The sequence below is a fragment of the Pan paniscus genome, chromosome 9, assembly GCF_029289425.2.
Source record: "Pan paniscus chromosome 9, NHGRI_mPanPan1-v2.0_pri, whole genome shotgun sequence".
Lineage (NCBI taxonomy): Eukaryota > Metazoa > Chordata > Mammalia > Primates > Hominidae > Pan > Pan paniscus.
Window position 1 is genome coordinate 13,760,639 of NC_073258.2, and position 24,854 is coordinate 13,785,492.

General features: G+C 45.0%; 1 protein-coding gene across 2 annotated transcripts in view; it reads right to left on the reverse strand.

Moving 5' to 3' along the window:
• GALNT18 (polypeptide N-acetylgalactosaminyltransferase 18) overlaps positions 1-24,854 on the reverse strand; it is a 350,566-nt gene that overhangs the window by 42,285 nt on the left and 283,427 nt on the right. For both annotated transcript variants that reach the window (XM_003818167.5, XM_008971424.4), the window contains 2 exons: positions 20,353-20,490; positions 14,749-14,844 (listed from right to left, as the gene is read on the reverse strand). In XM_003818167.5, coding sequence (XP_003818215.3) covers positions 14,749-14,844; positions 20,353-20,490 — 234 coding nt within the window. The remainder of the gene's footprint in view (positions 1-14,748; positions 14,845-20,352; positions 20,491-24,854) is intronic.

Sequence of the window (24,854 nt, forward strand, 5' to 3'; positions counted from 1 at the left end):
ACCGTGCCCGGCCCATGTATAACTTTTGACTCCCCCAAAACTTAACTGCTAACAGCCTACTGTTGACCAGAAGCCTTATGGATAACATAAACAGTTAACACATATTTTGTGTTTTATGTGTATTATATACTGAATTCTTACAATAAAGTAAGCTAGAGAAAAGAAAATAGAAATAAGAAATCACAAAGATGAGAAAAATTTACTAAGCAGAAATGGACCATCATAAAGTTCTTCACTTTCCAAAGAATGGTGGGTGGAGGGCATCTTTGTGTTCAGCAGGCTGAGGAGGAGGAAGAGGAGGGGTTGTCTTGCTGTGGCAGAGGCAGAAGAAAATTTGTATTTAAGTGGATCCATGCAGTTCAAACCCATGTTGTTCAAGGGTCAGTTGTATCCGTCCTCTTAATCTTCACAAAGCCTCTACAAGGTAGATGGCCTTAACCCCATTTTACAGAAGAAAAAACAGGCTTCAGATTAAGGCCGGGAATTTTCAAAGGCTGTGTGTCTGCAGGCTGCTAGGAGGGCTCTGTGAGGAAGACTGGCTAAGCCTTCATTTACATAAAAAATCAACAACTTTCTTAACATTCATTTAGGAAACAGAGGTGCATTGAGTGGCTTCCCTGTGCCAGGCGGTGCACTAGGAACAAGGGGATACCTGGAGAATAAAACAAAGGCCTCTCCCTGGAGGAACTCACCATCTAGTGGTGGAGAAAGACCATCAGGTGTAACAATTCACAAAGAATCACCAAATCCAAGAGCTGTGAAAAAATCAGACAAGGTACAGAGATCTAAGAATAACAAGTAAGGACACCTTAGATGGGATGGTCAGGAAAGACTGCCCTAAAGAAGCAGACTTTTGGCTGAGGCTTGAGGGATAAGAAAGGGGAGAAGGGAAGTGGGGGGCTTTGGCTCTAATGCTCGGGCCCTGGAATGCTGAGATTAGATATCTCCCAATGGGGAGATGAGTACCCCAATTCCTCAGAGAAAGTGGAGAACCTTAAAGGCAGGAGGCATGTGCAGACAGCCCTCACAAGCCAGGAGGGAGCTGATGAGCCTGTGGCCTGTGTTCAAGCCCAGGGTGGATGGGGAAGGGTAGCGCTGATTGAGAGATATTTTCAAATCTCCTCCAACCATATCTTAGAAACCTGCCATCAGTACTGTCAGGGAGAAAACTGCAAATTAGATTCCGTTTTCCTTTAGATCCTAAGGAGAAGAGGATGCCTGGGTAGTTGACTAATCAGGAAGTCCATCCCATATTCTCATTGCAACCTTCACTCACGAGCAAGTGTGCACTGCATGTTGCCTGTGTGCCAAGCTGGCATCACACCACCCTGTGATGGCTTATTGTTCTGTCTCTGTCTAGAGAACTTCCTGAGAGCAGGGGCCACATGTTTAACTAAACTAGGGAGACAGTACTGAGTCATGGCTCTGAGCATGGGGTCTGAAGTTAGGCAACCTGGGTTCCAAACCAGGTTCTACCACTCGGTAATTGTGTAACCTTGAGCAAGTTACATACCTGACTTAAGCCCCAGTTTTCTCACCTGTAAAGAATAGCAGTGCTTACTTCAAAGGGCCATTGAGAGTTTTAACTGAGCTTAGATATACAAAGCACTTAGAAAGATGCCTAGAAACAGTAAGCAACAAATGCAAGCTACCTTTAATAATCATGAATGTTTGTTGAGAGATTACTCCAGTTTGAACGAGAGACCAGTATTACTGAGCCCAGTTCTGTGCCTGATTTGGTGCTAGGCACATGCAGGTTTGTTACTTTATTTAACAGCACCCGCCCCCATTTTACTGATCAGGGAGGCTCAGTGAGGTAATGTGACTTGGCAGAGAGCACAGAGCCTAGGTGGGATCTAAAATTAGCTCCTCTGTCACTGGGTTTGGTGACCTGTCCCCAAGGCCAGAGAGGCCTGGGAAGCAAGACTGTCCAGAGAACGGTGGGTGGAGGGCAAGAGACTCAGCCCCTCTCTGGTTAGTGAGTCTGAACATTGGCCCACTGTGGAGCTGCTAATGACTGCTTCTCCCCAGCCTGCAGGAGTTTAATAAAAGTCATGCAAAACTCACTGTTTACAACTCTAATTGTGGAGTTTGGACATGAAGTGAAGAACATATCATGTGGAATGAATAACAAATCAAGCAGCTCCTTTTTTTAAGCATGGAAGCTGCAGGAGCAGCCCAGAGTTCACCATCACTTGGTGCACAGAAGGTTAACACTGCGGCACTAACATCTGCGTGCCTGTAACATCCGTTGGCTCCCTCCCTGTCTGCCTGCTCCCCTGACCCTGAGCTGATGTGTCCAGGCAGGAGATGGCTGGTCTGCCTCTCTTTTGCAACTACCAAAAGAGAAATGGAAATAAGGTTCTTTCTAAAAGCAGGGTGGGAAGCTGGCTGGGTGCTCACCTCACCCAGAGAATGGGCACCAGCTCTGGGTGGCCTGAGAATCAGGGATAACTGCAGGCAGGTTCCAGGGGGCAGCTGTGAAAGTCCTTTGGGCTATGCCCTGTGGAGGCTGTGGATTCTAAGGAGTCAGTGCTGGTAGAGAAAGCAGTGCTGCTGGGCGGTAGCCCTCCTCTTCCCAGCCTTCGCTGTGGGAGCAGTTGCTCCTGGCTGTGACATAGTAAAACCTACAATCATGTTCTAGGACTTATGACCTACACACTCAACTATTGGTGGTGGGGCCTAGGGATATCTTTACATGTTTGAGCCAAATGAGGATAAGCTGGCAAGGTGGTTTTAAGATTACATCAACTGACATACTGAAAGTGTCTAGCAGAGATGGACACATACTAATTATATGTGTGTGTGTGTGTGTGTGTGTGTGTGTGTAGTGTGTATATATATGTACATACAGAAGTAAATGCATAAACAGATATATAAATATTATATATTAAGACATAAAAACAATATAACCCACAGTTAAATGGTATTTCCTATGAACTAAGCTTTAAGTTACAGATACTTGAGGTCAAGAGAAATTATGTGTTCAGTTCCAGGTCACAAGCTAACCAGTGGTGGAGCTGAGATTCACAGCCAGGTGGACCTAGCAAGGTCCATTCACTTCCTTTCAGTGGTGCCATCAGGAAAGAGTGAGACTGCAGGCTGGATTAATGAAACAACTCACTCCATCATCACTTACCAATGAGGAGACAGACAGAATAGCACGTTCCTGAGCTCTGGAACACAGGCAAGGATACGTTAGGCATGGGTCTTCATGGATTCTCAAAGGGCTGCTGGAATGAAGGGAGCCACCCCAGCCCAGGGACTCTGGAGTGGGGATAACCGCAGGTTTTCAGCCCAACTCTTAGCCTCCGATGTCCCCTTTCTTCACCTGTGTAGAGTTTGCTCTTGGGTGAGGCATAGTAACACCTACCATCACCATCACACGTGGGGCACCGGGCCAGGCATCATGGCATACAGGCCATCACATCCCTCACAATCATTCAGTGATGTGCAAGTTACATCCCAACTTTACAGATTATGAACCTAACAGGTTAGAAAGATCAGATCACTTGCCCCCGTCATACATGTGGTACGGGCAGAACTGGGCCTGGACCCCCAGCCCTTATCTGACCTCATGTCCACACTCTTTCTACCACATTGCACATCCACCACTACCCTGCACCCCCTCAAACAACCATCCTGCACCGAGAAACTGAACGTGTGACAAACAGAAGCTGAGGGTGGCTGCCGAGAGTGAGCCTCACAGGGCCAGTCCCCGCATCACTCTGTACTGACATGAATGGTGGCCCCTGGAACCGTGTGAGGTGACAGCTCAGAGGACAATAAATACAGAGACCCAATTAACCCTAACTGGATTAGTCCCTAAATAATGCAGAGCTGGAGGTGACTAGAAATAGCTGCAGGAGTGTGCGAGGCTCCCCTGAACATTACCTGGTTGGGGTTCCCCAATACCATTCACTAGCAGACACCTGAGCAATGAAACCACACGCCACGGAGTCATGGAGGGCACAAGAAATCAACTCAGGGGTTTTTCCAAACTGCACAGCCACCCAGCGCCTGGTATTCTTATTTATTTATAGACAAAAATCATAGAAAACTGGAGAAATTTGCCAAAGGCCACAGAGAAGTGGCTAGACATTTAAATTCTTGGCGCACAAAGGAAAACTTCTGCAATTGTCTCTGAGATGTGACGTGAAAGGTATGGGGGTGCAAGCACAATCCATGAGAGGTCTTTAATGCCCCTGCGGACACTGGGGCCAATACCACACAGGGGAGAGGTGATGGCTTCGTGGAATTCATCTCCAGGTTAAAATAGAGTACTTCTTTCATCTCAACTCTAATCTTTAAACCTTGAGTCAAAGCACTTCCTGAAGCATAAATGTGGCAGCTTTAGTATTTCAAAAACGTCAGAAGGAATTAAAGTCGCTTTCATCTTTCTTCTCCTATAACCAACAATTTACCTTTCCATAGAAAAAGCACTCCCCCGAAAACCCTGTGTCTTTTACAGTCTAGTAAATTTAGGCAGAAAGAATGGGAGAAATCCCCAGACCTGGTTTTATTCCTGCTCTCTCTTTTTGTGGGCTAGTGGGAAAGGAGTGTGGAGCAGTAGGTTGTAAGATTTCATTGTATAAACTGTGATCATCTAAGTTCCTGCCTCCCTCTCCAGACAGGAACTCCTCCAGGGCAGGGACTTGGGCAAAGCTGCCTTTTTGTCTTGTAATGCTTGACGTAAAATAATACTCAACGCATGTTTGTTGAATGAGCAAATGAATGAGTGATTGATTGAATAAAGACCTGGTGGGGAGACCCCACTATTGTATGTTTCCCACCAGAAGAAATTTTCCGGGCTGTTACACTAATCAGGGCTAATATTCTCAGTTATTTTGAGGATTGCTTGAAATTTGCTGCTAATTTAAATAAAATGGTTATGTTTATGCATTAATCAATTAGCATGGTTCTCAGCAGCTTCACCTCACTAATTTGATTAGTTACCCTCTGCTTTCTCCTATCCAAGGCCTTCTCTGAGACCTGGGAATATCACAACGACAACAGAGTGAACTTTTTAAATGGCACTGAAGCACAGTCTCTCAAAAGGTTTAAACACAGATGTGAAATGTGTCCCTTTGTCCAGCCCAAGCTGTCTTTGGGTCTCCAATATTTCTGGGCCTCACTGGGTCCCGTTATAAGTTGCTCTACAAAACTATTCCTATCGCTTTTTAACAACAGCCATTTTGACTGGTGTGAGATGGTATCTCATGGTGGTTTTGATTTGCATTTCTCTGATGATTAGTAATGATGAGCATTTTTTCGTTGTTTGTTGGCTGCTTGTATGTCTTCCTTTGAGGAGTGTCTGTTCATGTCCTTTGCCCATTCTTAATGGGGTATTTGTTTTTGCTTGTTGAGTTGTTTAAGTTCCTTATAGATTCTGGATAGCAGATCTTTATCAGATGCATAGTTTGTGAATATTTTCTCCCATTCCGTAGGTTGTCTGTTTACTCTGTTAATAATTCCTTTTGCTATGCAGAAACTCTTTAGGTTCCACTTGTCAATTTTTGTTTTTTATTGCCAGACCAAGCTTCTTCTTCAAGGAAAATGAAACTTTCCAAAATATGAGGACTTCATAAAAGACAATCTATCATATGTTTGATGAACGAATGAAAGAAACAATGAAGGAGAAACTGGAAGTCAAAATACTGGCATCCTTCCTAGTCCCATCTTTGCCAGTAACTTGCAGTGTGACTTCAGGCAAGTCAATTCACATCCCAGATGCCATTTTCTTATTTTTTCTTATTTGTCAGAGATGACATTGACTTAGAAAATATCTAAGTTTTTGTGACAAAGACAAGACCTCCTGGACACACAGAAAACCACAACTTGCTACCCCTCTGAGTCAGGCAGGGCCATGTTACCATGTCTGGCCAGTGAAATGAGAGAGGAAGTGATGGGAGACCCTTTTTGGCCTAGAAAGTGAGAGTCAGGTTTCCATTTCCACTCTTCCCATTTGGAGGTGAACTGGGTTGGATTGTGTCACCCCAAAATTCATATGTTAAAGTCCTAACCCCCAGTACTTCATAATGTAATCTTATTTGGAAATAGAGTCATTGCAGATATAATTAAATTTGCACGAGGTCACACAGAAGTAGAATGGACCCTTAATCCAACATGAGTAGTGTCCTTATAAAAAGGGGCAATTTGGACACAGACGCACATATTGATAATGCCATGTGAAGGGTGATGTTAAGCTGCTACAAGCCAAGGGACCAGCAGAAGTTAGGAGAGTGCCTGGAGTAGAATCTTTCCTAGGCCTTCTTCAGAGGGAGCTTGGCCCTGCTGAGACCGATCTCGAACTTCTAGGCTTCAGAATTGTGAGACAATAATTTTCTGTCGTTTAAGTCTCGCAGCTTGTGGTACTTTGTTATGGAAGCCCTGGGAAACTTCTGCAGGGGAAAAGGTCAGATGGTCAGGCTGTGACCCATAAGAGTCACTGAGTCACTAGTGGCCTGGAGTGTCCCTCGACCTTCAACAAACTTTGTGAAAAGAGTAAGAAAAATACCTGAAACCTAGAAATAAGGCAAAAACAAAGAGGGGAAGTGGCCTGTCCTTTTAATATTATCCTGGGACATTAACGGGCCCACCCAAGAGTATGTAATTTTCCAAGAGAATGTGCTCATGTTTGACTTTGCTATTTACCTTTTGATTCTCTCTCAGACACTATGAAGTTGTATGCTAACTCCTAGATTTCTGTCTGTGTAGAAAAGATCACATGAAAGGCTATAATTTTATTTCCCCATAGGACATGAACCACTTTTGCATTTAATCTCTCCATTTTATTTTGACATTTTTCTTTAGAAAATGCCTACAGATACTCAGTTCCTCAAATGCACTCAGTACTTGCTTAACCGTCTTACAAAGTCAGCAAGATGAACGGGGCCAGCCTGCGGTCCTGCCTTCTTGCCCTTCTTACACTTTCACCATTCTTGGCCATTGCTGGCTGAAATCCCAGTCATGAAGCTCAAATGTTGCCCCATATGCAATGCTCAAGAGAGAAACAAGTTCAAATCTTGGCTGTGGTGAAGATTTGAAGATTAGAAAATAGAGAATAGTCTGTTTCTAGCACCAGAATATAGCTTCACAAGGACAGTCACTTTTTTTCTGGTTCATCCATTTCCCAGGGCCAAGAACAGTATCTGGCACACGAATGCTGTTCATAAAAAAGGAGCAATTTGGACACAGACACACACACAGAGAATGTCATGTGAAGGGTGGAGTTATGCTGCTACAAGCCATTACCTTGATTTGGACAAGGTAATGAATTAAAAAGTCATAGAATTCCAGGGTGCAAGAGCCCTTAGGAATTTCTTAGCTTAAGAGTCTACATGATATAAAAATCCTTCAGAATGTCCCTGGAGCCTGCCAAACATGGCTCAGTGCTGATGACGGAGATGTCAAAATAACCTGAGCCAATGATTGGGAAGAGTTTCCTCATGCTCAGCCAAAAATCTGCATCCTTATAATTTGGAAGGAGTTTTAACGTCCCCCTTAAATCTGTTCTCTTTTTAAGCTAAACAATTCCTACTCTATTAACTCAAGGACATGGTCTAGAGTGTCTTTACCAATCTGGTAATAGTAATAATAGCCAACATTTAGTAAGCGATGACTGTGTAACAGATTTTGTTCTCTAAACGCTTTATGTGCATTGATTTATTTAATCCTTATAACAACTCCACAAAGTTAGTACTACTATATTCTCTCTTATGCTGCTACAAGCCAAGGGACCACCAACCACCAGCCAATTTCATTACAGGCAATAAAACTGAGGCATGAGGAGACACTCACCTAAGAGACTCAGTTAGTAAGTAGCATGGCTGGGATTTGAACCCATATAGTCTGGTTCTTAATCACTATATATTGCCTCAGAAATTGTCTTTCAGCATTTTCAGGCTTCCTATCAAGTGTGATGCTTAGGGAGGAATATGTAAGTTTTCATAGGAGAGGTCAGAAATACCATTATCCTGGCTTGGTCTATATTCCCTAGGCAACAATGTAAAGTGCCACCTCCATCTCCTGCAGTTGTACAGTGCACAACCTGCACAATGGCATGTGACAGTTCCATCCGTGCATACACGACCTTCCCAAAGCTCTCCTTGTCCTATGTGGCCATGGTAACAATAAAGATCTTGCTGAGAACTGCCAGTAGGAGGGGGTGACATCCCTGGAAATGCATGTTGAATGTTTGATTTGGACCAAGTCTGTAGGATTCAGAGGATCTTTGGGGTCCTCACCTGTCCACAGTCTCCTTCTGAGATGTACCCTGACTTCATCCTCAGGTAACACGTCCTAGAGTACCCCTTTTCTTACTCTTCCATGAGCAGTGAACTTCTTGCGGGCTGGAAGATGACTTTGGGAAGCCTTGCCAGACAGCAGCCCCTTACCTTTCACTCATCCCCTGCCCCTGCATTCATCATGGGTGGATGTAGGAGCTCAGGTTGGGAATACCCAGCCCGTCCCCAGGATAACCTTGTCCTTTCCAGCTCTCCCAGCTCACTGGGAAGGCCACAGCCTCAACAGAGTCCTGCCACAGCAGCATCCCTACCCCTTCCTGGGAAATGTGTGTAATCTGAGGCTGGTCCCAAACCTCCCTACACAGCACTGCTAGTTGTGCATCTGAGCATGGCCTGGCGTGAAAGGTCACCAGGACACCAAGGGCTCCCTGTACAGCCCAGCTGCATGAGTGTTCTGTGGCTTTGGGGGATGAGGAAGGGAGACCCAACCCTTTGAGACTTGCTGCAGCTTCACATCAAGAAGCTTATTTACAAAGGCAGCTCCCAGCATTCCTGGCAAGCACAAATTCACAGTTTCCCACGCCAACTGAATTTCAAAACAAAGGAATTAGAGATAAGCAGATTGTCAGAGCTAGGAGTGTTGAGCCTAAAGAAGCCCAATCCAGCTTCATCATCTGCAGACAGAAATACAGGCTCAGATGAAACTCATCAATGGTGAGAGTGGTCAGAACAATCCTTACCTTTGGGTGGAGGTATGACCAAGAGGACAAATGAGGAAGCCTTCTGGAATGATGGGTTTGAACTTAATGGTGACTGTACAGTGTATACAAAGTTAAGAACTGTGCAGTTAAGATTTATGTATTTTAGTATAAAATTCTACCTCAATAAAATAGTAAAACAAAATAAAGGCCCAGAGAAGATTAAGGTGATGTTGCAATTGTGTAGCAAGACAAACCCTTGAACTCAGGCATCCCAACGCCCACTTCACTGTCCTTTCCTAACTCCCTTACATTTTTGGTGCCATAGTAACTCAGTGATGCTCCAACAGTTTATGAGTAGGTTTTCTGTTTTGTTTTTTTGAGATGGAGTCTCACTCTGTCGCTCAGGCTGGAGGGCAGTGGCGCAGTCTCAGCTCACTGCAACCTCTGCCTCCCAGGTTCAAGTGATTCTCCAGCCTCAGCCTTCCGAGTAGCTGGAATTACAGGTGTGTGCCACCCTGCCTGGCTAATTTTTTTATATTTTTAGTAGAGACAGGGTTTTGCCATGTTGGCTAGGCTGGTCTCGAACTCCTGACCTCAGGTGAACTGCCTGCCTCGGCCTCCCAAAGTGCTAGGATTACAGGCATGAGCCACCACACCTGGCCTATGGGTAGGTTTTGACCAGGGCAGGCCCCCGTGGCAGATGGCACCATGGGGTCAAGGAGAGTCAGTCCAGGGTTGGTTGCAGCTAGAACCTTGAGGGTATTTACACTGAACAGGAGTCAGGGTTGAAGTGGAGTAATAATGGTAACACCATCCTTATAGGAATACTAATAGATAACATTTATTGAGGACTTACTACATACCAGGTATTGTTTTAAATATTTTACATGTGTTAAATCCTCACAACAACCTTTTTGGTGTATCTACCATTGTTAGTCCACATTTTACAAACTAAAAAAATAGGCCTAGATTTTAAAACCTTGCCAAGATTTTACAACTAGAAAGGCTCAAAGCTGGTATTTAGATTCAGGCAATCTGGCTCCAGAATCCACACTGTAAGTATAACAGATACTGTCCCATATTGTATCATCTGCAGTTGGTAGAGAACTGGCAGCCTCTGCTTAGGCCAACATCTACCATCACACAGACAAAACATTCAACATTTGTCCAATGGTCCAGATAAGATCACAGGTGTCAGAAAGCAGAGCAAGAATTTACAGAAAGACCAACTACTTGTGACCTGGCTACCTTGGCCCACATTCAAGGATAACATGAAGACATTCTGTGCTGAAAACCCAGGTGCCCGACTTCATTAATAATCAGAGAACTGCAAATTAAAACCACAGAGTGATAGTACTATACACCCACTACAATGGCTATAATTAAAAATATGGGTAATACCAAATGTTGGCAAGGATGTAGAGCAACTAGAACTCTAATATAAAGCTGGGAGAAGTAAAAATTGGTACAACAATTTTGGAAAATTGTTTGGCAGTTTATTAGTTGGCTCAGGCTGTCACCAAGTACCCAGACTAGGTGACATAAATAACAAATTTATTTTCTCACAGTTCTGGAGGCTGGGAAGTCCAAGATCAAGATGCTGGTCAATTTAGTTTCTGCTTAGGAACTACTTCCTGGCTTGCAGACAGCTGCTGTATCACTGTGTCTTTCATGGCAGAGAGAAAAGAAAGCTAGTGATCAAGCTCTTTGATGTCTGCTCTTATAAGGACACTAATCCTATCAGATTAGGGCACCACCCTTATGACCTGACTTGACTTTAATTACTTCCTCACTTGAAATACTACCAGGGTCAGGGTTTCAACATATGATTTTCAAGGAGGGGCACAATGCAGTCCATAACGTTCTGCCCCTGCCTTCCTCAAATGCATGTTTTTAAGGCATGCAAAATACATCATTCCATCCCAACAGCCCCAAAGGTCTTAACTCATTCTAACATCAACTCTAAAGTCCAAAGTCTCATCTAAATATCCTCTACATCAGGTAAATGAGACTCCAAGTACAATTCATCCCAAGGCAAAATTTCTCTTCAAATGTGAGCTTGTGGAATTAGACAACTCATGTGGTTCCAAAACACAACTGTGGGAAAGGCATAGAATAGATATTCTCATTCCAGAAGGAAAAATCAGAATGAAGGAGAGTGATGAGTCCCAAGCAAGTTCAAAATCTTAGCAAGTCAAATTCCATTAGCTCTTAAGGCTCAAGAATAACCCTCTTTGGCTCAATGCTCTGCCCTCCAGGTCCACTGGGGTGCCAGCATCACTACTGTGGCTGTGTGGGGTGGCCCTGGCCCTTAGGCTAGACAGGGCACCAGCCCTTCTCCTGGTCTTGTGGTGGGAGTGGCAGCCCTGATGATCCCTAAAAATGCCTTTCGCATCATTCTTCCTTTTCCTGAGGAATAGAGCACATTCACAGCCAAATAGCTCTATGGTCCCTATGGTCCTATGGAACTCCAAGTCCAATTGCATTCTTTCATTATATCCCACTTTCTCTGTCCCCTTTAGTTCAAACTGGCAGTCTCTCTACAGGTGTAATTTCATCTGTATTCCTGGCTTCTGTTGAAATGACTGGCAAAGTCCACCTAAGTCAAACTCATGTTCTCTTTATCATGAGCCACACCTTAGTGTTTTTTTCAGAAAGAGCTTTCTCAGTTTTTTGCAACATGGATAGGCTGATAATTCTTCAGATCTTTAAGTTAAGGTTAAGTGAGGTCACAGGGATACAGCCCTGACCTGATAGGATTAGCATCCTTATAAGAATAGACACCAGAGAGCTCATTGTTCTGTGCTGTCTGTCTTTCCCATGTGAGGACACAGCAAGAAGGTGGTCATCTTCAAGACAAGAAAGGAGCCCTCACCAGAAACTGAATAGGCCAGCACTCTGATCTTGGGCTTCCCAGCCTCCAGAACTGTGAGAAAATAAGTTTATGTGGTTTAAGGCCTGTGATATTTTGTTTTGGCAACCTGAGCAGACTAATACAGGCAATGTCTACTAAAGTGAACATATTTCAACCCTATGACTCAGGAATTCTGCTCCTGGGCATAAAACCAAAAGAAGTGAGCATATATGTACACCAAATGACATGATCAAGGTTGTTCATAGCAGCAGTATTCATGATACTTCCAAACTGGCCATAGTCCAAGTGTCCATCAGCAGTTGAATAGATCATGAATTATAGTATATTTATAAAGTGGAATACTACATAGTAGTAAAAATGAACAAATTACAACTACAGGTAATAGCAGGGATGTATCTCAGAAATGTAATGATGAAAGTGTTCCCTTTTCACCACATCCATGCCAACATCTATTGGGTTTTGACTTTTTAATTAGGCCATTCTTGAAGGAGTAAGGTGGTATCTCATTGTTTTAATTTGCATTTCCCTGATGATTAGTGATGTAGAGCATTTTTTCATATGTTTGTTAGCTGTTTGTATATTTCTTTTGAGAATTGTCTATTCATGTCCTTTGGCTTTTTGATGAGATTTTTTTTTTCTTGCTGATTTGTTGAGTTCCTTGTAGATTCTGGATATTTATCCTTTGTTGGATGCATAGTTTGTGAATATTTTCTCCCACACTGTGGGTTGTCTGTTTAATGATTTCTTTTGCTGTGTGGAACACTTTTACACTGCTGGTGGGAATATAAATTAGTACAACCACTATGGAAAACAGTATGGATATTCCTTCAAGAACTGAAAGTAGAACTACCATTTGATCCAGCAATCCCACTACTGGGTATCTACCCAAAGGAAAAGAAGTCATTTTATGAAAAAGATGCATGCACATGCATGTTTATAGCAGCACAATTCACAATTGTAAAAATATGGAACCAACCTGAGTGCCCATCAGCCAACGAGTGGATAAAGAAAATGTGGTATATATTCATCATGGAATACTAATCAGCCACAAAAAGAAATAATGTCTTTTGTAGTAACTTGGTTGAAGCTGGAGGCCATTATTCTAAGTGAAGTAATCCAGGAATGAAAAACCAAATATCGTACGTTTTCAGTTTCATATAAGTGGGAGCTAAGCTATGAGGATGCAAAGGCATAAGAATGACATAATGGATTTTGGGGACTTAGCAGGGAAGGTTGGGAGGAGGGGTGAGGAATAAAAGAGTACATACTGGGTACAGTGTACACAGCTTGGGTGACGGGTGTACTAAAATTTCAGCAATCACCACTAAAGAACTTATCCAAGTATCCATGTAACCAAAAACCACCTGAATCTCAAAAACCATTGAAATAAAAATAAAAATTAAAAAAATATAATTATTAAAGAAGTCAACATCAGAAAATATATATTATATAGTCCTATTTATGTAGAATTCAAAATCAGGCAGCAATACTCTTATTTTTGATCTGGGTGTGTTCACTCTGGAAATTGATTAAGCTGTACACTTACAATTCATTTATTCCCTCTATATATGTTTTACTTCAATACAATGTTTAAAAAGATAGTCACTCATTAAAAATGCCACACCATTGTTAACAATGAGGAATGTGTTGCCATACTGGGTTGTGTGAGCACAACCTGATTTGCTGGCCTGCAATTAACTAGCCAGTAATGTCACAGCAACTCAGTCCCCAAAAAGGACAAGATGGCAGAGGTCACAATGGACAATCCCTGGGAAGGCTCATCATTCACACACAGAGTGACATACACGTCATGATGTCCTTCAATTGTGTGTTTTGGTAGGCAACAGCTCTTTTAAACACTCTTTTAATTGTAATTGCACACATAGGCATATCTTACATGCTAAATATCTTTTTCTTTTTTTTTTTTTTGAGATGGAATCTCGCTCTGTCGCCCAGGCCAGACTGCAGTAGCGCGATCTCAGCTCACTGCAAGCTCTGCCTCCCGGGTTCACGCCATTCTCCTGCGTCAGCCTCCCGAGTAGCTGGGACTACAGGTGCCCGCCACCACGCCTGGCTAATTTTTTGTATTTTTAGTAGAGATGGGGTTTCACCGTGTTAGCCAAGATGGTCTCGATCTCCTGACCTCGTGATCCGCCCGCCTCGGCCTCCCAAAGTGCTGAGATTACAGGTGTGAGCCACCGTGCCCGGCCTAAAACGTCTTTTTAAATCATTGTGTACTTCTGGAGATAAGTAAACTCTGGGAATGTTATCAATTCAGAACAGGTCAGCCTATGATATTCTTGGTCAAGGGTTGTCTGCTGTACTTTGTTCAACGAACCATTTATCTTGCCTGTGTCTTGGCATCCTCTTTGAGTGTCTGAAGCTTAGACTATGAATGGGGAATTTGTAAGAATAACTTACTTTCCCAGTAGCTGCCCTTCATTCTCCACCAGAAGAAGGTCAGAAGAAGAGCTGGAAAGAAGGCCCATGGCTATAAATTTTGGCCCCAGCTATGATCTACTAAGGGGCAGAGCTGAAGACCATGCCATGGTACTCTGAAGGGACTCCGACATTTCAGGGAGCTTGGGAGAACTTCCCACTCTTGCTAGGGAGCAGCTTGGTTGTCAGAGCCAGAACTGTGAGGTACCCATAGTTTCCCCAAAGGAAGCAGGTGTTTCTCTTTAGAAGTGTAACCCCTTTCCTCCTCATCATCCTGGAGGATCCTGGAGTCATAGCATCCACTCCCTCAGCTTCCTTCCAGGCAAGGCAGGTGTGACCCATCCTCTTCAGCTCAAGAGGATGTGCCCTAATGAAAAGCCCCAGAGGCCCCTGGTCCCAGAGCTGCCATGACAGAGCCTAGCTCTCCTTCCCCATGCCAGGCACTCATATGCACACTCCTGGCACAGGAATCTCTTAGAGGACTCACCTGAGGCGTCATCCCATGGCAGATGTACATGATGGGGACATTCTCTGTATCTGGCCCCTGGTCAAGGCACAAATCAGTCTTCAGAGAATTCTGCAGCTGAACATCAGAGAACAGATGGCCACACCAAAGAGAGAGGAACAGAGAGAGCAAATGAATTAACTCTGGAGAAACAAGTATTCTGCTGAGACAGATTTCTTTTCTATAATCAGCCCAAGGCCCTTGAACACTATAGAACCAACAAGCACCAGCTTTTGCCTTGCATAAAGGTGCTGAGGGGAGACCAGCCTCCTTTGCAGGAGAAACACTTACATGTCATTAAACAGTGAGCTGGGTTACAGGAGATGTGCATGTGTGTGCACACACAAGATGGTGCTTGTTCTTCAGCCCCTCCACTTCCTCAGGGGTGGGACAACAGCCTTCAAGTGTCCCTGAGAGAAATCTTTGCTCTTTAGTGTTGGGGGAAATGGGCAACATCTTAGCTATTTTCAGGCCTCAGAGGTCCCCTGGGACCAGATGCTCTCTGTCTCCTGCAGACCCAGCAGTGGCTTGGCCAGCCCCTTGGTGGCCCACTGCTTAGGGTCTTCCAGAGTGGGAGGTCAGATGGGAGAATAAGAGAGGAGGGGGCCAGGGTGGGAGCAGGAGAAGAGAGCAGCATCTCTTATCCTCACCTACAGGTGGATGGATCCAGTCTTGGCAATTAACACATGTCTGGGTAAGACAGCTTATATTCAATGTTACTTTCTTGCTTACACCCACTCTCAGCCCTCGGAAGGGCAGCCCATAGACCTCATGGCCCTGCTCACAGGCCACAACTGAGTGGACCATGGTGGGCACCAACCCACGCTTCAGAATTAATCACTCTCTTTCTCTGCCTCTCTCTCCTCCCCATCTCATTACTCTCTTATCGTGTCTTAGGAACCTAAACAGAACCCAGAGACTGTGATCAGTGGGTGGTGGCCACTAGAATTGCAAGGCTGTTTAAACTGGGCATGGGGGGTTCTGTTGGCCATGGCCATGGGCAAGCAGAGAAAGTCAGTTGTGATCAAGGGTATGAAGATGCACGAGGCAGACAGAATGAGAGACAAGAGAGACCATCTTGCCCCTGCAGCGGCTTCAGTGGCTTCCCTGCTGGAGTACCCATGTCCAGCTGCATTTCACTTCCTACTCCTGTAAGAGTCTGTGGTACCTTTACCCCCCTCACCTTAACTTGAGCTGGCTTGACTAGGTTCTCTCCTTAGCAATCAAAACACTCTGCCTAGAACAGGGGACTGGAGATCAGAATCCAGGGAAGACAAGGAAAGAGGCCACAGGGAGGCTATCTATCTGCGGGGAGGCTAGAGACAGCAGCAGGGCCTTTGTACTCCTGATGGTTTGTGGCAGGAGTAAAATGAAGCCAATGAAGAGGCATGAGATGGAGCCGATAACCAGAGGCCCACGTGTGCTCCATGCATACCCTGTTCCTAACAGGGGACAAGGAACAGAGTTGAATTCTTTTCTTTTGAGCTTCCTTTCCTCTACTGGATGGTAGCACCTTAATCCCAAACTTGCAGTTCAGAGATTCTGAAGAAATATTGCATGAACGTGTGTCTCAGGCAGAGCCCCCAGTAGCATTTCTGCAGCAAATCCTCCATTATAAACCAATTCCTTGGTTTACCTTAGTGGGAACAGCATATGTAAACACACTTTGTTCTTGTCCTACAGCCCACGAAGAGGTGGGTGTCATATCTAAAGCCAAGCACTGTAACCCACTAGGAAAATCTGCTAACTGCTGTTGCAAAGAGGAAGGCCTGGAGAGCCCTGATATTAGACTTGGCTTTCCCCTGGGTTCTTAATGCCAGTGCTTGGGTGAGAGGGTGGGTGTCTTTTGATAAAGTCCTCCCTGGCTCTGTGCCATTCCTTCCCCCACCCCCCACCATCCCTTAGGCAGGTAGTCCACTGAAGGAGCTAGAAGCAACAGGCTGGGATGGAAACCTGGCTCCAGCTGAGGGGTCTTGAATAAAGCAATGTAACTCCTTCTTGTTTGTTTTCTTCCCTCTAAAATAGGAATAATAATAGTGCCTACCTCATAAGGCTGTTATGAGGATTAAGTGAAACAATGTCTACAAGTGCTTAGCATAAGGCCTGGCAAATAACAAATGTTGCAATAATTGTTGGCTGCTATTATTATTGCTGTAACCTTCCTCAAAGCCATTCAGGGAAACCAGCTTTTAGGAATGCATCTATGTGTCAGGTACCATGTGAAGTGCTTTCCACATATGTCTCACCTAATTCTCATAATGACTAGCCAGCCCAGAGATATTATCTCTTTTAAGGATGAAGGAACTGTAGTGTAGTAACAAGCTCCACTCTCCTCCCTGTCTATAGTGTTATTCAGCCTGTGTGGACACTTCCCCATATCGCCCTTGGTCTTGGCCTCCTCTTTGCCTCTTCCCTTGGCTCTCAGCTTATCTGCCACTCTGGAAGCCTTTCCCGACCCAAGTCTGGTATGAGACCACTGCCCTGTGCTTCACTAGCACCCCATTTCTCAGGGTAGCACTTAGCAGGTTGCATTCTTGTTCCTTCTTCACTTGTCTCCCCTGTTAGTCATCAGACTGGGTCTCAGTCTCACTGTATATCATACAGGCCAGGCACAAAGGAGACAGTCAACACTCGTGGAGTGGGTGAGTGAGTGGGTACATGAAAAACATGAGTAAATGAGTGGCATTCCCAAATGAATGGAATCATAGTCGGACAAGTGAAAGAGCTGGTCTGTCAGACTCCAAAACCCAAGCTCTTTCCGTAATGCAAATGGCTATAATCCTGGGGCTGTAAAATATGCCCTACGAAATGGCATTACTGTGACCACTAAGGTTTTGCACATTGTCAAGTTTACATAGCCATTAAGGGGCAAAGCTAACATTCAGAAGCCAGGCATGTCTGTTTCCAGATGCCCCTCCATCTCTACTCTCAGCACCAGAGCTGTGATTAATCCAATGCTACCCCATCTCCCGGACATGAAGCTCAATGATCCAGGGGAAACTTATGCCCACACGATGGGGCCCACAGGTCCTTAGGCCTGCAGGAGTCATTAATGAGACCTATTAGTGGATTAATGGGCTGGGCTATAGACTTGATACTGGCTCGACTCAGAGTCCCAGAAGTCATTTGTCCTGAACAATGTCATTTGGGCATAAGTTGGAACAGAGAAAGGAAAAAGAAATTATGCCCCTGAAAAGACATCTGGTCTCTTCATTTTAGGATAAAAATAATTACCAGGAAGAATGATTCAGACCCAGCAAATACTCTTGCTATTGTGGCTGCATCCCACTTTGCCCATCTTCAGCCAGTTGCCCCCATTAAGAGTTCATTATGCTCTTTGACAAGCAGGCATATCTCTGCTTATGTAGGGGCTTGTCCCGTGGAGAAGGCAGGAGGGAGGGGAGGCTGGCTGGGCCCTGAGCAGTGGTGGGCTGATGAATGTGCAGGGGGTCAGAGCCCTCTGCCAGCCGCAGGATGGCTAACACAGCTCAGCCCTTTGGGATGGCAAGTGAGTGGTTTTCAGGATGACAGTAAACATAGGCCCAGCTCTGGACTCAGACAGATCTAGATCACAACCCTGTATTTGCCACTTAGTATTTGACAAACCAAATGTTTCTGGGGGTGGCATGGAGGGGCTACATGTTAAACCTGTTGCACATATGTATAAAATGAGATGCTCTTGCTTGGAAGATGAGAATGCCTTTGGCCAAGACCCAGAATTGCAGTGGCCACATGTACACACCTCTACTGTTACTGCTTCTCCTGCCTCTCTGGGTGAGTTTGGCTAATCCTGCTCAGCCACAGCTGACAGCCTGCTGAGAACATGAATCCAGAAGCTTTCCCTGGCTCACAGAGGCTTGGGGCCAATAGTTTCTCTGGAGCCACAGCAGCGTAACTCTCCTTTTAGGATTGGGTTCACCCATGGCCAAGCAGCATACATAGCTTGCTATGGGTGGAGTGTGGGGCATCAAAGGCAGCTGTGTCCTCAGGATGGTTCTGGGGAGGTGAATGGGACAGATAGGCACCTTACAGTGCAATATGTTTCCATGGTGACAACAGGATCTGGAGACTCAGGTACTACCTGAGCAGCACTGGCTGAGGTGTTTGCAGAGATGTGAATTGCACCAGCCCAAGAGGTGGAGAGGTGAGAGGTCGCTGCATGGTTCTCTTGGGATATGTCAACCATGCCATGGGGACACTCATGGGAGGATAACACTGTCTCCTACAATCTGGCCTTCTGGATAACAGAGACCCTGGGGGCAGAGGGCATGGGTCTAGGATTCCAATTCTGTCTGCTTTGGAATCCTAGGATGTATGTGATATAAGAGTTGGGGGGCACATAGGGAGCACTGAGCCCAATCTCTCAGCAGATTCTTCCCACTTATAGGCAATTGTCCTGTTCACTACATTCCCATCTGGGGCAGGCTTTGAACTCAGCTTTAACCACAGCTAATCAAAAGAAGAGACTTCAGTTCTTCCTTCAAGTTTTCATCTTGAGATATCAAAAAAGGTCTGAGGGGACACTCTCCAAAGGGAGGAATCAGAGTGATACCAGAAGCTGGTTTTTTAGACTTGGTTTCACTGCTGATTATGTGAGCTTGTGAAAATCACTCTTTGACTCTGTTTCCCCACCTGTGACATGGAGATAATATAGCTAATGCTACACAGAGTAGTCTTGGGGGTTTGTCATGGCAAAAGTTTATGTGTTTAGACTGTAAGTCAGCAAAAGCCAGGCGAGATAACCAAAAATCAATCAAAATACCATTTAAAATACCTTATGGCATTTGACCTGTATGGTCCAGGGAATATTGAGAAAATGGGAGAGTTTATCATATTCGAAGTATTTTAACCTTAGACAGAAAATACATTTTCTGTCTAAGGTTACATATCTACAAATCTTAGATTTTCTTTTACTCTACGGGGATAGTATTGAATTACCCCCATTTAACAGGTGAAGAAACTGAGGCCCATGACATTAAGACACTTACCTGGGAAGCAGCCTGGTTAAGATTTGAACCAGGTCTGTCTAACTCCAAACCCTATGCTCTGCCCCCTCCATCTTGCTCCCTCCCATCAGGGAGAACTTCTCTGTGCCCATCAACAAGCAGTACTAAAAATACAGCAAATAAAATAAATTCAAGATGGTTCTGTCTCTAGAACTCTTCTCAGGGAGGCTCTGCATGCGAATGGGAGGCATTAGCTCCTTGGTCAGGGAGGCACACAGGGTGACTCATAGACCCTCAGGCACCCCAGCTGGGAGAACAGCAGGTGTTTGTTACCTTACCTTTTAATCTTAAGCTAACTGCTTTATTATGTGTTTTATTAAGCGGAATATGCAGGTGTGGGGCCAGAGCTGAATTGCTTAGGACTATAAAGGAGAGACAAGTACCTCTCTCAAGGGACTGGAGGGGTTTGGGCTGTAAAAGTAAAGGCTGTCTTGCAGGTGCAGAACCCAGCGCCCGGTCCCCAGGCCTACTGCAGTTCTTCATGTGAGCAGCTGAGAGGCTCTTTCCCTCCTCTCCCTTTCTTCACTACGTTTCTTTCTGTCTGTGTCTGAATGAAACCCGGAGGAGGCCAGCTCCTTACCACTCCATAGGCAATGATGTCGGAGTACATCCTCATCTCTGGGTACACGCTGACCAGGTACCACCGGAAGGTCTTGCACTGCAGCTGTTTCCTGAGAGCCTTCCTTGCAGTGATGTCCCCAATGTCAATTCCTGAGTCCTGCACAGGGACGCGGAAGCAGAGATGAAGCCACTCCCAGGTTGCAGCTTCTCCCCAAACTCTACTTTGGCATGACCTTGTGCCCCCAACAAGATTCCTAGAGACTGGGGAAGGGACCATGTGGCACGTTAACTCTTGCATTTTCCCACGGGTACCTTAACCCCGTAACCATCCTCATTTAGACTATGAAACACGAGGTCAGCATTGCCGGGCCTTGTCATCAAGGGCCATTGAAAAAAAGATGCCAAATCCTTAAGGAAAAAAAAAAAAAGCTATAGTCTGGGTGTAGATGAAAGAAATGGGAAGAATCCATCTGAATAAAGCTTTTCCCTACCTCAAGAGGCAAGATGAGAGATTCTGAGCTTTAAGGTGAGAGAGAGAGGGGAAGGAAAAAGCATTGAGATGAAATGATGCTAATTCTATAGTATTAATAATACTATTCCTAAGAATCGTAACAGCTAAGGTTTAAACATTTCCAAAGTGCTAGGCTGTATTCTGAATGAGACATGCAAAATATATTTATTTACTTCTATTTATACGTATGTATTTTGTCCCACTCATACTTATAAAGTAGCACTACATAATCCTCCTTTACGGATGATGAGTTGAGACAAAGAGAGGTTCAGTAACCTCCTTGGTAACTTGCCCAAGACTCCACAACTAATAAACGGTGGAGCTGAGATTTGAACCCAATTAACCTGGGTCTAGAGTTTCTGCTTTTAACGTTACTCTACGTGTTTGGAAGATCCCACCCTTCTGCCTCCTCGGACCAAGTCCTTGCAGGAGAAGCAGACTCTCTTTAAGCCTGGGAGTCTTGGCATCTAGAGTACTTGTTTCCCTCCTTTCTCAGGAGCATCAGAGAGGTGGCTCCTGAGCCACCACGGTGCAGCAGCCAGGGAGCAGAAGTGACACGTGATTGTGTCCAGGAGTGAGAAGGCTAGAGAAGCCCCCTTCCTCATATTGCTTGTAGAGCAGAGTTGGGCAGCACTAAGAATTCCTTGGCCTGCATACCAGCTGTTGAATGGGGCACAGAATTGGCTGAGAAAAAGCTGATGCAAAAGCAGAGGCTGCCGAGGGGTCCATCCTCTGGGGATCTGATGAAGACCCAGTGCATCTCAGAGGATGACACCATGGCAGGAATGAAGGCCAGCAAGCAGATGGGGCGTGTGGCATCCCATAAGATGCCAGCCCAGAGTGGAGGGCAGATGAAGAAGTGGAACTCTCTCTCACCGACACTGTGGTCCATATGCTCTCTTTGTGAATCCCTGGTTCAAACATCAACTCCAGGGATTGAGTTACTGAGGTTGGGCAGATTTTGTCTAAAATATCTGAGAAAGATCACAAAAATGGCTGCATTTATCTGGACACAAACAAGGCAAATTTTTGACATCAGACAATGTGGGCTTGAGTGAAAACACAATTTAGGGGCCAGGCACGGTGGCTCACACCTGTAATCCCAGCACTTTGGGAGGCCGAGTCAGGCGGATCACAAGGTCAGGAGTTTGAGACCATCCTGCCGAACATGGTGAAACCCCGTCTCTACTAAAAATACAAAAAAATTAGCCGGGCATGGTGGCGGGCGCCTGTAGTCCCAGCTACATGGGAGGCTGAGGCAGGAGAATGGCGTGAACCCAGGAGGCGGAGCTTGCAATGAGCCGAGATCGCACCATTGCACTCCAGCCTGGGCGACAGAGCAAGACTCCGTCTCCAAAAAAAAAAAAACCAAAAAACACAATTTAGATATAAAAGAGATAGATTCCTTTTTGCCCACAAGAGTTCAGGCAATATAAAAATTTGAACCTGCTACAGCCTGAAGGTTAAAGTTCTAGAACGACAAGGAGCTATTTCAGCTTCCTAGTCCTTCTTAATGACCTCATCCGTGACTTGTCTGCTGCACGCTCCTGCCCAGAGCCTTCTCTGCAACTGTTATCCGAGCCTTTCTCTGCTGGACTCCGGCTCCTTAAGGTCAGGAAACTTCCATCAGACTCACCTCTGTACCCCCAGGCCTAGCACTGGGCATGAGCTACTCTGCTGGGTGAAGAAAATATTTATGAAGTGGTGAACACAGGAACTGGCAGTAGATGTAATCTGCCTTCCACTCCGACCCTAAGGCATTCATTAAGTATTAACCCTTTACACTCCATGGTACTTTATCCTTATATCAGAAAACTGTGTCCCAGGACCCATTCATTCCTTCTCCCTTCATGTTATAATTGCCTTTATGTGACTAAATTTAACATTGTGTCTGTTTTATAGGGAGCCAGTAGAAGAACCTGTCTCACAAAGGCCTCTGTGTTTTCCTAAACTTCTGGGTTCCCACAGGAAAAGTTTCTTTCTGCACTTAGGAACAGGGCAAAATTTGCCTCCCTCCATATGATCGAGTAAAAGATGAGAGAGGTACAATCCACCAGGTGGCCATCTCCTGCTAGGAAGCTCAAGAACTAGCCCTTTGTTCAGCTTATCTTTCTGAATATCAAGTCCCCTTCCCCTTCCTGTGTATTAATTGACTTTTGCCTTTCCATTTTAATAGTTCAGCATATCTGCCCTGTGTGTTTACTATAAATTTCATCAAACCCATCTTCAAAGCAGGAGGCATATATTGAGAAGAAAGTAAACCTTCTCTGAGAAGGTCACCTTGGCCCTTATTAGAAAACAATAAATGCATCGGCTTCCTCTTTTGCCAAATACTTGGTGTAGTGAGTTGAATTGTGGCCTCCTCTAAAATTCATGTCTACCCAGAACCTCTAAATGGGACTTAATTTGGAACCAGGGTCTTTGCAGATATAATTAATTCAGGATCTCAAAATGAAATCATCCTGCGTTTAGGGCTTGCCTAAATTATGACTGTATGTGACTATATATGACTAAAATGACTGATATCTTTATAAGAGGAAAAAAGAATGGTCTGGACACACATAGAGACAAAGAGGAGAAGGCCATGTGAAGACAGAGGCTGAGACTAAGGTGATACATCCACAACCAGGGACCCCCTCAGGGCCACCAGAAGCTGGCTGAGGCAAGGAAGGACTCTCCCCTCGAGATGCTGGAGGGAGCACAGCTCTGCTGGCACCTGAATGTTAGACTTCTGGCTTCCAGAACTGGGAGAGAATAAATTTCTGTTGTTTGAAGCCACCAAGTTCAAGGTAATTTGTTACCATAGCCCTAGGAAACAAATGTATTAACTTAGCCACATAAAAAGTGCCCAGTATTGCAGCCACATAGTCACAAAATTCCTTGTAGCCAGACTTAAAGGAGGGCTATCACTGAAGCACATGACAAGCCATCCCTGGCACTCAGCCTGTCTTTGGGCAAGAGCAGCAGTCTAGAGCTCCTGAACCCTGCTTAAGAAAATATTGATGTTTCGCTGCAGACTGACTTTCTGTTTATTGATAAACAAACTGATTTTCAATTAAAGTAGCAGGATGCAAGAGGTGGAGGCTCTTTGGCCTTTCAAAAGCTGGGGACTGGACCTGCTGAGGGAGCAGGTGAGAGGGCCAGTTCGGCTCAGTTCACAGTTCCGAGGAGGCCTCAGCTTAGAAGGCAACAAGCAGAGGATGTCCGTCCAGCATGAGCATTTTAAAACTGTGGAAGGAAAGTACAGGGCATAAACGATCACATCTCCGACAAGAGTTAACACTTATCTAGCACTGTGTGCCAAGCACTGATCAAAGTCTTTACATGTATTAACTTATTTAATTCTCAAGGCAGCCACCTGGGAAGGGTTGAAGGGCTCCAGCTCCATATTTGCAGCTGGGATGCTGTAGACCAAAGGTTAAAGTGGGAACAGATGTGCCTGCAGCTGAGGAAAAGGGATTGGGGCATAGCTATCTCAGAGGCAGGGGGTAAACCTCCTAGGGAAACTGTGTGAAGCATATAGTATCCATGCATCCTCCTTCTTTTCCAACTGACCTTTACCAAGCACCTGTTTATTATGTGTCAGACACTATCGTAAACACTGTGTATACAAATAGGAATATGTCACACTCTCGGCCGGAAACGAGAGTCTGGGAGTTTCAGACAAGTAAACATACTCTTTGTGAACAAGTGTGAGGCACGGAAAGAAGAGAAAGTGAAAGAGAGAATAGAAGAGGGGCCTCATTCTTCTTACATTGTGTGGAGGCCAGGACTGGGGGCAAAGGAGGAGGTAAACAGTCAAAGAGGGCTTCCTGGAGTAAGCAACACTTGTGGGTTTGGAAAAATGAGAAGGACTAGCTAAATGGGTGTTATGCAAACCTGGCCACCCTAAACTCTCATCTGGAGGGCTTTTTGTAGATTCTGGCACCTACCGCTCAAAATCCTCTCTGAGGATGAGACCCAGATGAGTATTTTTTTTAAAAGTTCTTCAAGCGATTCTGATGCAGTTG